Raw genomic sequence first — 15,474 nt, forward strand, 5'->3', positions numbered from 1 at the left:
TCACACTTAGTTGCTTGTTTGTGTTGTTCAAAAACAATACTGTAACGATTCCAAGCCTCCATATTCGCCAGTCATAACTCCGTGTTATTTATTCTTATTTATTCATATTTCCAAAAATAAAGAATACCTTAAAGTGACATCGTTTTACAAGCATATATGAAATTAAATAATGTGGACGAATGAATAAATGTTAAAGCCAAAATTCCTTTTATTTTTTGAACACATAGCTGAATGATTTATTTTTCAAATTTATACTGAAAAGCTTCCAACAATCTCAAAAAATTTCACTCAATTCTTAAAATATTACATTGAGACATTTTTGTTATTTGTTTTGATTACGAATTTACTAAAGAATTTTCAATACCAATTTAACCTAAAATATATATGTTTAATTAAAATACAAAGTTTTCTTTGAAATTACTTTATTAAATTTTATTATATTTGCTTTTTTCAATTTTCATGACTTTCAAATAGTGAAAGTGTTACAGTTTTCAATTACAATCTTAAACTTAAATTACTACAAACAAGTAAAGCATGGGTTCTTCATAATAAAGACTAGCAAAAAAATCTTGCTCTAACAGGTACACAACAATACTCATGTGATTACACTCACGTAACTCACTTATTCACACATAAACATATTTCTCGAGTGAGCCGAGATGCTCACTAAGCAAACCTAACCGAATTCAGACTTGAGACGAAAATTTCTCGAATTTTTTGGGACTGTGGTGGACCAGATTGACGACAAAGCGCTATTGATTAATATTTTAAGAGGAAATGACAGCAAAATAAATTCCGTGGCAAGACACCTTTGGAATTTTGGGGAACTTGACGCAGTTGCGTCGAATGAGGAAGCACGAAATGCTCTCAATGCGATGAGAAATTCAACGCAGAGCATGCTTCATTTGGTAGAAGCCACGCCACCACAGCGTTGCTACAGGGGATCACCAAACAAACGTACCCATTGACTTTACAATGGATGACCACTTATGAGCGCTGCATGTCGGTGGTAACCTTAAACAGCATCAGTGCCAAACAGGCACGAGTATCCTCTAAACTATCGTGACTCTGACCGTCTAATTGAATGTCGCGATTCAAATATGTCTTTGTTAAATGTTTAAGAGAATTGCGGAAAGGAAAACCGTTGGTATGCGGAAAGACAATGGACGTATCCACAACTGTCTTATGCACCAATCGTAGCACCCTTAAGTCATTCTCCAAACCATGTCCAATCAATATAGTATTGGCGTCGATTATTTGCAGCAGATCACGCTGCACCTCGCCGAGTGTCTTCACATCCTTGTTATAAAATTTACAAACATCTCTCTCGCTCACACCAGAGAAACGCGTATTATAGTCGACAATCTCAGCAATGGGGCGCACAAAATGTTCATAAACCAACTGACCATCAAAGCCAATCACAGTCACTTTGGTCACAGCCATTCCACGTCCAGTGAAGCTCATTTCGCAATCGAGCGCATACACTTTGGGTTCGTCGGATTGTTGCCGGGTGTGTATGAAATCAGCATAAGGACCATTAATGCCGGGCACAGCGCCGGTCCACACATGCACTGAATTTGTGGTGCAACCTACTGACTCTTTGCTACCCTCACAACAAGCGTATTGCATTTTGTAATTGTTATAACTGGTAGGAACTTTTAGCAATTTACCCCAATGGAAGGTGCACTTCTCGCGGGTTACATATACACCAGCACTTGTGACCGAGAAGGTACTTTCACAGCGTACGCATTGCTTCTCCATTACATTCTTGTTCGGCACGAATTGTCGCTCCAACCGAATTGGGTCCTCATTGTCGTCGCTGTTGGTATGCCTTGCATAGAAGGGACGTGGCACCTTTTCCAAATATCTTTTATAGCAGTATTTCATTCAATAATTCTAAAATTCAAAATTGAAATCTGGTTTGTCTAAATCAACTTTTTTTCAAATTTTAGTTATATGAGAGAGGTACATGGTATATTGCTTAGTGATCCTGCTTTTAATATCACAAAATGCGAATACTCTTTTAGAATAGCTAAAATTCATATCCCCATACATATCTCTCCTTCTCTTGTAATTCAATTGACTGAATTAAATCGCAGTACTGCTACTTTATACATTATTCCGAAAACTGAATTTTATTCAGAATACTTTTGGTACGTGAAGAGTTTCACGTCGTCATTATGACGACCTGAGGTTTTTAAATTGCAGATTGCAACCCTCAACTTTGTTTGAAATACTACAGTTAAAAGTAGTCCAACGCATAGAACTACACAAACGAATAACTCTCCCACTATATCATAAATTAAACAATAATAGCTTTGGTCTTCGGTATCGTTTGCTAAAGAACAAATGCACAATAAAAAGACCTTCATTTAAGCTATTACATTCTTGGTATGTTCTATACAGGTAGGGCGAAATAGGTTTTCCATATAAATCACTTAAGAATCCTTGCAGAAACGCCTTTGTTGCGCGAATTCAGGTAATCGACTTTGGTTAGGGGAAAAGCGTTTTTGTATATTAGTTTCAAGAATTTGTTCCCAAGAATTGCCTTGGTAATTAAATAGATCTTTCTTCTTTTAAGAATAAAATAAAGGAAACAACCTAATGCAGTTAACTACGTGATAACTGATAAAGATATTTTAGTATAGTATCCCATTATACACCATGAAAATACGTGAAATCGGATTATAACCACGCCCACTACAAAGATTATGTTGAAATTTGAGGTGTAGAATAACTTATTGAACATTTTTTTAAAATCGAACTATAGCTTTTCAAAGCTTCAGATATGGAACACGAAGATCCCAATGCCTAAGGATAATATTTTACTAAAACAAGTAAGGAAGAGCTAAGTTCGGGTGTAACCGAACATTTTATACTCTCGCAATTTATTTATTGAACTTTATTTATATTAATAAAACACAATTTGACCCACATATTCATCATATATAGTGCATAAAGTCCATTGAAAGTTGAAAACCATAATATTAGGTTAGAAGCACCGAGGTCCTCGTGTTCGATATATGGGGCCTTAAAAATCTATGGTCCGATTTCGGCGATTTTTAGAATGGGGCTGCCACACTATTAACATTGTATTTATGCAAAGTTCTGCACCGATATCTTCACTAGTGCTTACTTTATATATTGTAAAGTAAACGATTCAGATTGTCTTGAAAGTTCTGGTATATAGGAAGTAGGCGTGGTTGTAAAGCGATTTGGCCTATTTTCACAACATATCATTGGGATGTAAGGAAACTATTACAAACCAAGTTTCATTGAAATCGGTCGAGTAGTTCCTGAGATATGGTTTTAAACCCATAAGTGGGCGACGCCACGCCCTTTTTCCATTTTGTAAAAAAATCTCAGTGCAGCTTCCTTCTGCCATTTCTTATGTAAAATTTGGTGTTTCTGACGTTTTTCGTTAGTGAGTTAACCCACTTTTAGTAATTTTCAACCTAACCTTTGTATGGGAGGTGGGCGTGGTTATCATCCGATTTCTTTCATTTTTGAACTGTATAAGGAAATGGCTAAAAGAAACGACTGCAGAAAGTTTGGTTTATATAGCTTTATTGGTTTGCAAGACATATACAAAAAACATATTTGGGGGCGGGGTCACGCCCACTTTTCCAAAAAAATTACATCCAAATGTGCCCCTCCTTAATGGGATCCTATTTTCCAAATTTCATTTTCATAACTATATTTATGGCTTAGTTATGACACTGTATAGATTTTCGGTTTCCACCATTTTGTGGGCGTGGCAGTGGACCGATTTTGCCCAACCTCCTCAGGGTGCCAAGGAACATGTGTTCCAAGTTTCATTAAGATATCTTAATTTTTACTCAAGTTATCGCTTGCACGGACAGACGGACAGACGGACGGACAGACATCCGGATTTCAAATCCACTCGTCATCCTGATCATTTATGTATATATAACCCCATATCTAACTCTTATATTTCTTGGTGACACAAACAACCGTTATGTGAACAAAACTATGATACTCTGTGCAACAGGTTGCGAGAGTATAAATATCGTTAAATCTCTCAGACAAAATGGGTTAAATCTGATCATAACTCAGCTAGCTGCCTTTTCAAAAACACGGTGGGATTTATACCACATATTTCGGTTAATATGTGAGACATCTTAGCAAAATGAAGAGAACGTATAACCTTGGATGACTGATCCAGAAATTTCCCAAGCTTCCATATGCTATATATAATGATTTTCGTTATTCTCTTTTCGAATTTATGCCGAATATATTGGACAAAATAAATAAATAAATTGCGCGAATATAAAATGTTCGTATACACCCGAACTTAGCCCTTCCTTACTTCTTCAATTATTCAAATCAATGGTTTTAACTGACGAACAATTATCTTCCATACACTTTTATAAACATGGAAAGCCCTTGAAAGCATAGTGTAGTCTACTCACTTAATATGACATGTAAGACAAAAGATCGTAGCAATACATAAGTATTTATCTGGAGTAAAACCCTAGACTCTCCTACTCCTGTAGGACCCCCAGCGGTGATCTAGTGGTTGATGACCAGAGTATACTGTGTTTGTGGAGGGAACACTTCTCCAGCCTGCTGAATGGCAGTGAAAGTACAACACCAGGAGATGGCGAACCCGATTCCCCAATCGACGATGAAAAAGGAAAGGAAAGGAAAAGATGTTCCATTGCCCGACCGTGAAGAAATTAGAATAGCAATTACCCGCTTGAAGAACAACAAGGCGGCGGGGGCCGATGGATTGCCGGCCGAGCTATTCAAATACGGCGGCGAAGAGCTGATAAGGTGCATGCATCAGCTTCTTTGCGAAATATGGTCGGAAGAAAGCATGCCCGACGATTGGAATCTCAGTGTACTCTGCCCAATCCACAAAAAGGGAGACCCCACAATCTGCGCCAACTATCGTGGGATAAGCCTCCTTAACATCGCTTATAAGGTTCTATCGAGCGTACTGTGTGAAAGACTAAAGCCCACCGTCAACAAACTGATTGGACCTTACCAGTGTGGCTTTAGACCTGGAAAATCAACAACTGACCAGATATTCACCATGCGCCAAATCTTGGAGAAGACCAGTGAAAAAAGGATCGACACACACCATCTATTTGTCGACTTTAAAGCTGCTTTCGACAGCACGAAAAGGAGCTGCCTTTATGCCGCGATGTCTGAATTTGGTATCCCCGCAAAACTAATACGGTTGTGTAAGTTGACGTTGAGCAACACCAAAAGCTCCGTCAGGATCGGGAAGGACCTCTCCGAGCCGTTCGATACCAAACGAGGTTTCAGACAAGGTGACTCGCTATCGTGCGACTTCTTTAACTTGATGCTGGAGAAAATTATAAGAGCTGCAGAGCTAAATAGAGAAGGTACAATCTTCTACAAGAGTGTACAGCTACTGGCGTACGCCGATGATATATCATATCATTGGAAACAACACCCGCGCCGTTAGTTCTGCTTTTTCCCGCCTGGATAAGGAAGCGAAGCGAATGGGTCTGGTGGTGAACGAGGACAAGACGAAATATCTCCTGTCATCAAACAAACAGTCAGCGCATTCGCGTCTTGGCTCCCACGTCACTGTTGACAGTCATAACTTTGAAGTTGTAGATAATTTCGTATACCTAGGAACCAACATTAACACCGATAATAATGTCAGCCTTGAAATCCAACGCAGAATCACTCTTGCCAACAGGTGCTACTATGGACTGAGTAGGCAATTGAAAAGTAAAGTCCTCTCTCGACGAACAAAAACTAAACTCTATAAGTCCCTCATCATTCCCGCCCTACTTTATGGTGCAGAAGCGTGGACGGTGTCAACATCCGATGAGACGGCACTAGGAGTTTTCGAGAGAAAGTTTTGCGGAAGATTTACGGTCCCTTAAACATTGGCAACGGCGAATACCGCAGAAGATGGAATGATGAGCTGTATGTGTTGTTCAACGACATACACATAGTCCAGCGAATAAAACGACAGCGGCTACGCTGGCTGAGTCATGTTGTGCGAATGGATGAAAGTGCCCCAGCTCTGAAAGTTTTCGATGCCCGCTGGTGGAAGCCGAGGAAGAGGGAGACCTCCACTCCGGTGGAAGGACCAGGTGGAGAAGGACCTGTCTTCATTTGGTATTACCAATTGGCGCCAAACCGCCAAAAGGAGAGATGCGTGGCGCACTGTTGTGGACTCGGCTATAACCGCGTAAGCGGTTTCTACGCCAGTTAAGAAGAAGAAAACCCTAGAGGCTATCAAGAACTTGAGTTTGATATAATTATTCCTAAACAATTCTCTAGCGATGATCGATCTGGATGTTACATTTGAGAAATAGGGTCAAAATCTATTTGAAATGACTTTTATGATAGGTCGAAGACAATCAGTTTATAAAGAAACTGAAAGAGGAATATACTTTTTTTTTTGGTAATCGGCTTATGTGAGTCCCCTTCACAGAAATTTTTTTATTATTTTTGGACAAACAGCGGAAATATTATATTTTCAAATTCATCTCATCTCCTTAACCCCATCTGAAAAGCTTACGAAAATAACTCCTAATTTTTCAATTCACATTTCTAATTAAAAATTTAAACTTCAAATATTCTTTTAAATTAATTTATTCAATTTTTTTTTTTACTTTTATTTTTTTATAATTTTTGGGAGGATATTGATATTTTCAATAATGAAAGTATTACAGAATCATACATTTTCTACAAATATTTTTAAAAAGTAAATAAAAGATTCTACACAATAAAGCCTCGTATACATTAAGCAACTTGACCTTACGGATACATAAGTGATATAATAACAACATTAATATATAACACTCACTCTCTCATTTACTCATACACATCCACCCATTCTCTAGAAATCGTAAACCTAAACCAAATGCAGACAATCGACAATTTTTTTTATGGACTGTGGTGGACGAGGCGACAGTGCACCATTGAATGTTATTTCAACAGAAAGGAATAACAAGTAAATTCCCAGATAAGACACCTTTGGAATGTGGAGGAACTTGACGCAGCAGCGTTGAATAAGTAAGCACGAAATGCTCTCAGTGCGATGGGAAATTCAACGCAGAGCATGATTTATTTGTAAAGAGCCACGCCACCACAGCGTTGCCGCTAGGGTGCACCAAACAGACATAGCGCACTCCTAGCCTTTACCACCGATGCACCACTTATGAGCGCTTCATGTCGATGCCCACTTTCCACAGCATCAGTTCTAAGCATATACGAGTATCCTCCAAACTATCATGATTTCGGCCGCGTAATTGTATGTAACGATTCAAGTACGTTTTTGCCAAATATTTAAGGGAATGGCGATGGGGAAACCCATTATAATGTGGAAACACAATGGACGTATCCACAACTGTCTTATGAAGAATACGCAATACGCGTAAGTCATTCTCCAAACCATGTCCAATCAATATAGTGTTGGCGTCGATGATTTTCAGCAAATCACGCTGCACCTGGCGAAGAGTCTTTACATTTTTATTGCGCCGATATACATCTCTCGCGCGCACACCGGAAAAACGCGTGTTGTAGTCTCCAACATCAGCAATGGGTCGCACAAAGTGCTCATAAACCAACTGACCATCAAAGTCAATCACAGTAACTTTGGTCGCAGCCAGTCCACTTGCAGTGTAACTCATTTCACAGTCCAAAACATACACCTTGGCCTCGGCGGACTGTGGACCGCTTGTCGTGCGTACGAAATTGTTATAAGGACCATTTATGCCGGACACAACGCCGTTCCACACATGCACTGAATTAGTGGTACAACCCACTGACTCTTCAGAACCTGCACAACAGGTATATTGAACAGTATTTCTTAATGTAAACAATTTACCCCAATGGAAGGTGCAATTCTCGAGCGTTACATAAAAGCCAGATTGTGTGACCTTGAAAGTACGTTCACAGCGTACGCATTGCTTCTTCATATTATCTTCATCCGGCACGAATTGACGCTCCAACTCAATTGGATCCTCATTGTCGTCAGTGTTGGTGGACGCTTCATATGAAAGGCATGGTAACTTTTTGTATATGGTTACTTTACCGCGGAATTTAATGCTTTCTACAGGAAAGCCGTAGGTGCGCAATAGTTGTGGTGCGACAACATAACGTTGCAATTTCTTCACCAATTCCGACTGTGAAATATTCAGACGATTTATGGCGACATATTTTATGGTAATACGAGGCGCCCGAGGCGCCCGAGGCGCCTGAGGCGCCTTTTTATTTTTGTTTTGTTTACTGCGTTGGTCCTGTTCGTTCTGGCGTACCACAGCGTTTAACAACCGTTCATATTCATCAAATTTTTTATTTGCTTGCAAAAAGATTTTCCAGTTAAGCATGTCAACAAATGTTTGCCCTTGCCTAAAAAGTGCCTCTGCCTCTGCTCTGACGCTGGGTTGATTATGATGTGCAATAAGCTGATCTTTGTAATTTACCCACACCTCACCGGTGCTCCACCTCTGGTGAGCCAGAGGTCCATCGGCTGAAAGGAAAAAAAATGCTTGTAATTAGTTGTATGTTGGTGAGCAAATTAAATATAACAGTAAATATTGTAGAATACCTAGTTAATATGCCTAAATGTATGCTATAATTTCGTAATATGGCCTGTAACATATCGAAGTCAAAAAACTAAAATATTTTAATTATTTAAATTCTCGATAAATGTTATTTCTAGTCACAAGCTAATATACTCTTTTAGAGTATATTTAATGTTAAGATATTGTTAATAATTCTTTTTCAAATGTCTGATCTATCTATCTGAATTAAAAATAAAAAATAAAAATATATATTTATTATACTTACGTTGCTTAACAGAATGCAAAGCATTCTGACACGCTGCGAGCATTTCAAAACTGTCCCCGCGTTTGAAAACTTCTGCCGGACTATCACTTTGAGCCATATTTTCTTGCAGTTAGTTTTTAAGCAAAGGATTTTAGTTCTTCTATGTAAGATTATGCACGATCTGATGGTTATATGGAGGGTTATGACTCAAGTATTTAAAAAAAATTTTAATTTTATTTTAAAATTTTTTGACTATCGTTAATTTTATTTTAAAAATTTTTAACGTTCTTTCACAAAAGGCACACAAGAACTCTATTGAGGCTAAATTTGAGTTTTAGAACCACAGAAAAACACCGATGTATTTTCGTTAACGACGAAATCGCTAGTGAAGACTTCTGAAAAAATTCTGGCTTTTATACAAAAATTTCCGTAATATCAACTCCAGAATCATAACTTTTCAGGTAGTTTGATTACAGGTGACCGCTGTTAACGAATGTCCTTTGACATAATCGCTTATAGTATTGCTCTCTCTGTCGCACTTATTGTCAACCTGCAGAGATGGAAGATAGTTAGTTGTTTGTCACTTTAAGTCATCTATTGTTTGGAATATAAGCTAAATCTCAGTATTGTATAGTATTGTTATAGCTGTTTTTCTTAATAATAAATGTATTTTGAGACATAATAAATTGATGTTTGATGCTAAAAAGTCAGTTTTTAATTTATAATATTATAACTTCTTACTACATTCAACAATATTAAATCGTTTTTGTACCAAAATTTTACTGATTTTTCTGATAATCTGTTCCAAACTATTTTAAGGAAAAACTCTCTAAACATTTATATCATCCATAAAACCAATATATAAAAATAAATATTATATTAAAATGGAAATAGGTGTCTATCAATTATAGGGAAAGTAATCTAGTCTCAAAACAGTTCAGGTTTTATTTCAGAAAAGTATAAAGCAGCAAACAATTTCTCAATAAACCATATTAATCATTGTTCAATATTAATTTGAAATAGAAATAAATTAATTTATCGAAATAATTTAAGTTGATCTGCCTTCATTCATAATCAAATTTCGCTAAGGAAGCATCCTTCGTTAGAGTATACAACACTCTACTATATGTTAAAGTAAATCAAAATATTAGAAATAATATTTTTTTCTCTGCAGAATTAAGGTACGAACATATTTTCTTAATACAAAATAAATATATAAATAGCTCCATAGATGCGAGAAATCATTAAGTTTATTAATGTTAATCACTATCATCAAAGCTTAACCATTCCGTTCCTCAAACCCCACAAAATTTGATTTCGGTGAATAAAATAAAATAAAATTATAATAATTCACTAATATAACGGTAATACAGTTGAAATTCCCAGTTTTCTATTACCCACAACAATTTTGGGTATTTGCATACCTTTGGTTTTTACAGCTTATAAATGCCGCGGAAATTCGCAACCCTTAAAAACACGACCTTGGCTCTCCCCTAAAAATAAAAATTCACACAAAATAATTGAAAAACATGTTTTTCGGAAATTGTCAATAATTGAGTTTTCCTAAAAAGGCTTAGTTTAAACCGTGTAACCTTAAACCACTTTAACAGCGAAAATTTACCGCAAAAGAAGCATTCAACAATACAGACACAAAGAAAAATATTCAAAGTAGCGGTGGTAAACAATGCTGTTATAACAGGTAATTGAGTTAGTTATGCGCTAATATACAGCTCCGTATTGTTTTGAAGTATGCAAACATGAATGAGGGACATTTTGAAGGACAAAAATATTTCAATTCAGAGAATTGTTGATCCATTGCATAATATAGGGTTTAATGTCGGTGTCTGCATTTACAAAATTTATCGAGTTGCCGCCTTTATTGGCCAAAGCAAATAATAGCTCTTTTGAATTTTTGAGTAGTGAAAAATACTTTTTCGATCACCTCAGATGGCATAACAATGATTTTGGCACGAAATTATGCTGCGAATGTTACTTGCATTGTCATTTAAAATTACGTTGCTTAACAGGAATAAGTATAGTCAAATCTGCAGTTCAGAGGGGCGAGTCAGTTTCACCTTTTTGTACTGCAGATATTGAAAGACCGTAATAGTTTGTGTCATGGTGGTCGATGTTGTTGAGACCATTCGCACTCAGTGTGTATACCAAAAATATCAACAATTCAGTAAGATATCTATTATTAATATGATATTAAGTGTACATCTTTTCCTTACAATAATAACACAGACTATTCTCCAAGCAATATTAAAAAGTTATCTTAGTTGCCAATAATTATTAAAGAAACTTTTATAAAAATTTATGAAACCCTTTGAAACAAGGACAGGTTTACCCAGCTATTACATCCAATGAGGCTAAGCATCGTACCAGTGCATATATGGTGTGTACAGTTCAAATATATAGTAAAATTTAGAATTTTTTTTATTAATATTTTAAATATACATATTTAGAATCTATTTTATTGTAAATAATTACACAATGAGGATGAACTATGATAGTATAAAATAAATACCAAAAACACATAAAAATTTACAATAATTGAATTGAAAGGGGGGAACTAGGGGGTGGCATCTCCTCAAAACATTCTCCAACAGTTGAATTGCAAATATTAACTTTATGGTATCCCAAAATACAACGATTGTGTCCTTTACAGTGAGCTACTTTAAAAGTCGCTGGAAGACATAATTTTTCATATAGAAAGGGAGCCTCACTATGGTGCGAAGAACTTTATTCTGAAAAGCTTGAATTAATTTTATTTTTTAATCCGCTAAACCTGTCCCAGATGTGAATGCCATACGTCCAGATCGGCCTAGTATTACCTAGCAACTTCTTCTACACTGAGGCGGAATCTTGGCGTTAGGATAATATAGCTGCGCCAGCTTTCTCTCTGCATGTTCGTCTCTTATTCATTAAAAGCGCATGTGTTTGTTGATAACAAACAACTGACCATATAAAGACACTTGAGGACAAATTTTGTGCCTGAGGGTATACACCACTTGCACGGACTTGTACTTCCAGAAAATAAGAAAAAAGAGTTTGGTCTAGAGAAGTCGTTAATCCAATCTATTGCAAGACATAAATATAAAGGTTTTCCAAACATTTCCGAAGCTCTTCCGACCATCCAAACTTCAGATATACGACCAAAATATTACAAACGTTATCCCCTTAGATTCAAAGCTAACGATGCTTTAAAATCACACTCTACTATCGATAATAATTGAACTATTATAGAATATAGATATTCCTATACCTTAGAACCGACGCTATACGTGACTTGGGGCACTCAGTGCCCATAGAATTTCTTCTTATATTTTGTATGAAGAGGCGTAATTATCTAAAGATTTTGGAGATTGTTGTGGATTTCTAATTAGTTTCGCATAAAATTTTCGAGTAAGCAGTTGATTTTTAGTTGTGACAAATATATATTTTTGAAATGAGTAAGGAATTGCCGATTTATTTGGCCAACTTACGTCGCGAATTGACGGAAGGAGAAGAGGAGAATATTTCAAATTATTTGAATGCTAATGATAGCGATGATGATGATGGTGGAAGATAACTTAAATTTGGTGGTGACCACGAATCGATACCCAGTGACCAATCGGACTTTGGAGATGATAATGCTGAGCCCATTAGAGATCCACGTTTCGAAGAATATATCCAGGAGGAGGCTGCTGTATATATGGACCCTGACGAAAGCAAATGTGATTTGAACTGAAAAATGGCAAGCGGAATTGGCCTTGGACAATGCGTAGACAATCAACGTCACTATGCACAGAAAGTTTTGGATCTAAAAGTAATGCCTTCATACGCGTTTTCAAAGCGTTTCTTGTTGAAGGTATTGCTCTTGAGACGAATAGGAAAACTGAAAGAGTAATACAGGCAAACATTCATCAAACAGTTCAAAAAAATAGGATATTGGCAAGACACAAATGAGGAGGAACTATTTGCTTTTATTGCAATAATTTTATTTTCCGGTGCTGAGAAGGCAAACTTAGTTCATGCTAAGATCTTTTTCACAAAACTAACATGCCCTTTTATAGAGCAGTGATGTCACTGCATCGGTTTGAGCAATTGTGCCATTTTATACACTTTGACGATTCCCTGACTCGCGCTGAGAGACTACGATACGACAAATTGGTGCCTATTCGTCATGCTTGGACATTATTCTTGGCGAATTTGCCGATACCATTCGTCCAAAGTAAATAATTAACAGTTAATGAGCAGTTGCTTTCAACAAGAAACCGATGCAGTTTCCGCCAATACCTTCCCTCTAAGCCTAGAAAATATGGCATAAAAATGTTTTGGCTTGTTGGCGCAAAAACCAATCACTCACTTGCAGGCGAAGTATATTTGGGTGCACAGCCTAATGAACAGCGGTCGCCTGGTATTGCGCGCAATCTCGTTATGCGACTCACCAACCGATATGTGGACAGAGGTATGAATATCACGATGCACAATTTGTTCACAAACTATAACTTGGCGAAAGATTTGCATGTGCGGAATACTACATTGGTGGGCACAAAAAGAGGCAATAAGTCGCAACTGCCAAAATTATTTACATCCTCTGACATTCACCACAATGCTGAAGCCAATACGGACTCAGACAATGATGAAAATGTGGACAATACTCCAACAATGTCTACAGCCAATCAAAATGCATCAAAGAGACAGCGAAGAATTTCACCCATTTAAACAGTTCGAAATTAAAACTTTATTTGATTTTCATATTTTTCAATAAAAATACATTTGTTTCTAACAATAAACACAAGTTTCAATAAATTATTTGCAAAACCAAGCGAGATATTGACGTTTCTGTAAAAAAAAACGTGTAAAAAGTACATTACTGGGCACTGAGTGCCCAAGTCACGAGATTAAGTTGTATAGCCATGTCACGGTTCTAAGGTTAATCATTTAAAAAATGATCGCGCTAACTTGCTAACTTTTACAACATTATACCAATTTAATACCATAAAAATTCCTTGTAGAATTCATGGATTATCAGCGCGGTCCAAAAACACGCAACTAACGCAAAATCAATTTTTTTTGAATTTCCGGAAAGTGTAATATCTTAAAAAAAAAAAATTAAAAAAAAATAGATCGCTGGGACGCTCCAAAACGCTCGTGTGAAACTTTAAATGCGATTTTCCATAAAACTATGTTTTTTGAACTGGTGACAACTGTAATTCGAAAATCGCTTTAATGAAATTTATACAGCTTTTAGAACACATAATAAACTCAGGCCTGATCGTAGGATTTCTTTTCTCAAAAATTTCGATTTTTTTAGACCAATTAACTGTTGATTTTTTCCCGAAAATCTAGAAAAAAATTCCTGAGGCAGCCATTTTGTTAATTTTTGAAAAAAAGCTTCAATCAGGCCCAGGATTATCTATTTATAAAACTAATTTTTTTTATCCGATTGATTTTAGATGAATGAATAGATGAAATTTTGAAACTTTAGAAATTATAATTTTTTTTTTCAAATTTTCGTGACTTTAAGTTAAAACATTGTATAATAACGACACTTTAAAACTAAAACTACTTTAAAACAAGTAAGGAAAGGCTAAGTTCGGGTGCCACCGAACATTTTATACTCTCGCTATTTATTGAAGAAATTTAACCAATACATATATGCGGAATAAAGCTCCCCGTATTTTTTAAAAACCTATAGTTAGGTATATGGAAATGTTATGACCCGATTTTAATAATTTTTGGAACAGAGACACACTATTAGAAGAAAACAATTTCCTCTGAATTAAATTGAAATATCTGAGAGATTTACCCATATTTTCGGTTAAAATTTATCCTTAGGCGCAGAGTTCAACATGTTCGATATCTGGGGCCTTGAAAAGTTATGGTCTGTTTTCGACAATTTTTTCACAAGTGAAGCCAGAGATGATATGCACTAATTGTGTAAAGTTTTATTCCGTTATCTTTATTGGTTCCATATGTTTACATTATAAAGTGAAGGAATAAGATGGATTTCAAAATTGAGTTATAAGGAAAGTAGTAGTGGTTGTGAACCGATTTCGCCCATTTTTTGTCCGTGTTATCAGGGTGTCAAGAAAATATTATATACGGAATTTCATTCGAATCGGTCGAGTAGTTCCTGAGATATGGTTTTTGACCCATAAGTGGGCGATGCCACTCCCATTTTCCATTTTATAAAAAATCTGAGTACAGCTCCCCTCTGCCATTACTTATGTAAAATTTGGCTTTTCTGACGTTTTTCGTTAGTTAGTTAACCCACTTTTAGTAATTTTCAACCTAACCTTTGTATGGGAGGTGGGTGTGGTTATTATCTGATTTCAACTATTTTTATGGTGTGTGGTGAGGTATGTAAGAGAACCGACTGCAGAAAGTTTGGCTTTATTAGTTTGCGAGTTAAATACAAATAACCGATTTGTGGGCGGGGCCACGCCCACTTCTATAAAAAAATTACATCCAAATATGCCCCCTCCTAGTGCAATCCTTTATTCCAAATTTTACTTTTATATCTTCATTTATGGCTTAGTTATGACACTTTATGTGTTTTTGGTTTTCGCCATTTTGTGGGCGTGGCAATGGTCCGATTCTGCCCATTTTCGAACTTGACTTACTCAAGTTACAGCTTGCACAGACGGACGGACAGACATCCGGATTTGAACTCCACTCTTCAACCTGATCACTTTGGTA

At 36.5% G+C, this 15,474-nt stretch overlaps 2 protein-coding genes across 2 annotated transcripts; both read right to left on the bottom strand.

The window, feature by feature from the left end:
* Positions 1-728: 728 nt before the first annotated feature.
* LOC128922159 (putative exonuclease GOR) lies at positions 729-1,887 on the bottom strand. Its single transcript, XM_054231799.1, has one exon. It carries the CDS (start codon positions 1,885-1,887, stop codon positions 988-990), a length of 900 nt encoding a protein of 299 aa, XP_054087774.1. The 3' UTR covers positions 729-987.
* Positions 1,888-7,172: 5,285 nt separating this feature from the next.
* LOC128919771 (putative exonuclease GOR) lies at positions 7,173-8,905 on the bottom strand. Its single transcript, XM_054231800.1, has 3 exons — positions 8,809-8,905; positions 7,844-8,488; positions 7,173-7,795 (listed from the first exon to the last, which is right to left on the bottom strand). The coding sequence occupies exons 1-3, from the start codon at positions 8,903-8,905 to the stop codon at positions 7,173-7,175; spliced, it is 1,365 nt and encodes a 454-aa protein (XP_054087775.1).
* Between the last annotated feature and the right edge of the window lie 6,569 nt (positions 8,906-15,474).

This window comes from Zeugodacus cucurbitae, chromosome 5 (genome assembly GCF_028554725.1).
Source record: "Zeugodacus cucurbitae isolate PBARC_wt_2022May chromosome 5, idZeuCucr1.2, whole genome shotgun sequence".
In the NCBI taxonomy this organism is placed as follows: Eukaryota; Metazoa; Arthropoda; class Insecta; order Diptera; family Tephritidae; genus Zeugodacus; species Zeugodacus cucurbitae.

Coding starts and splice junctions, on each gene's coding strand:
- LOC128922159 (XM_054231799.1), bottom strand. CDS start 1,887: ATGAAATACTGCTATAAAAGATATTTGGAAAAGGTGCCACGTCCCTTC.
- LOC128919771 (XM_054231800.1), bottom strand. CDS start 8,905: ATGGCTCAAAGTGATAGTCCGGCAGAAGTTTTCAAACGCGGGGACAGT. Junction 8,489..8,808: donor TTTGCATTCTGTTAAGCAAC/GTAAGTATAATA, acceptor TTTTCCTTTCAG/CCGATGGACCTCTGGCTCAC. Junction 7,796..7,843: donor GAATTGCACCTTCCATTGGG/GTAAATTGTTTA, acceptor CCTGTTGTGCAG/GTTCTGAAGAGTCAGTGGGT.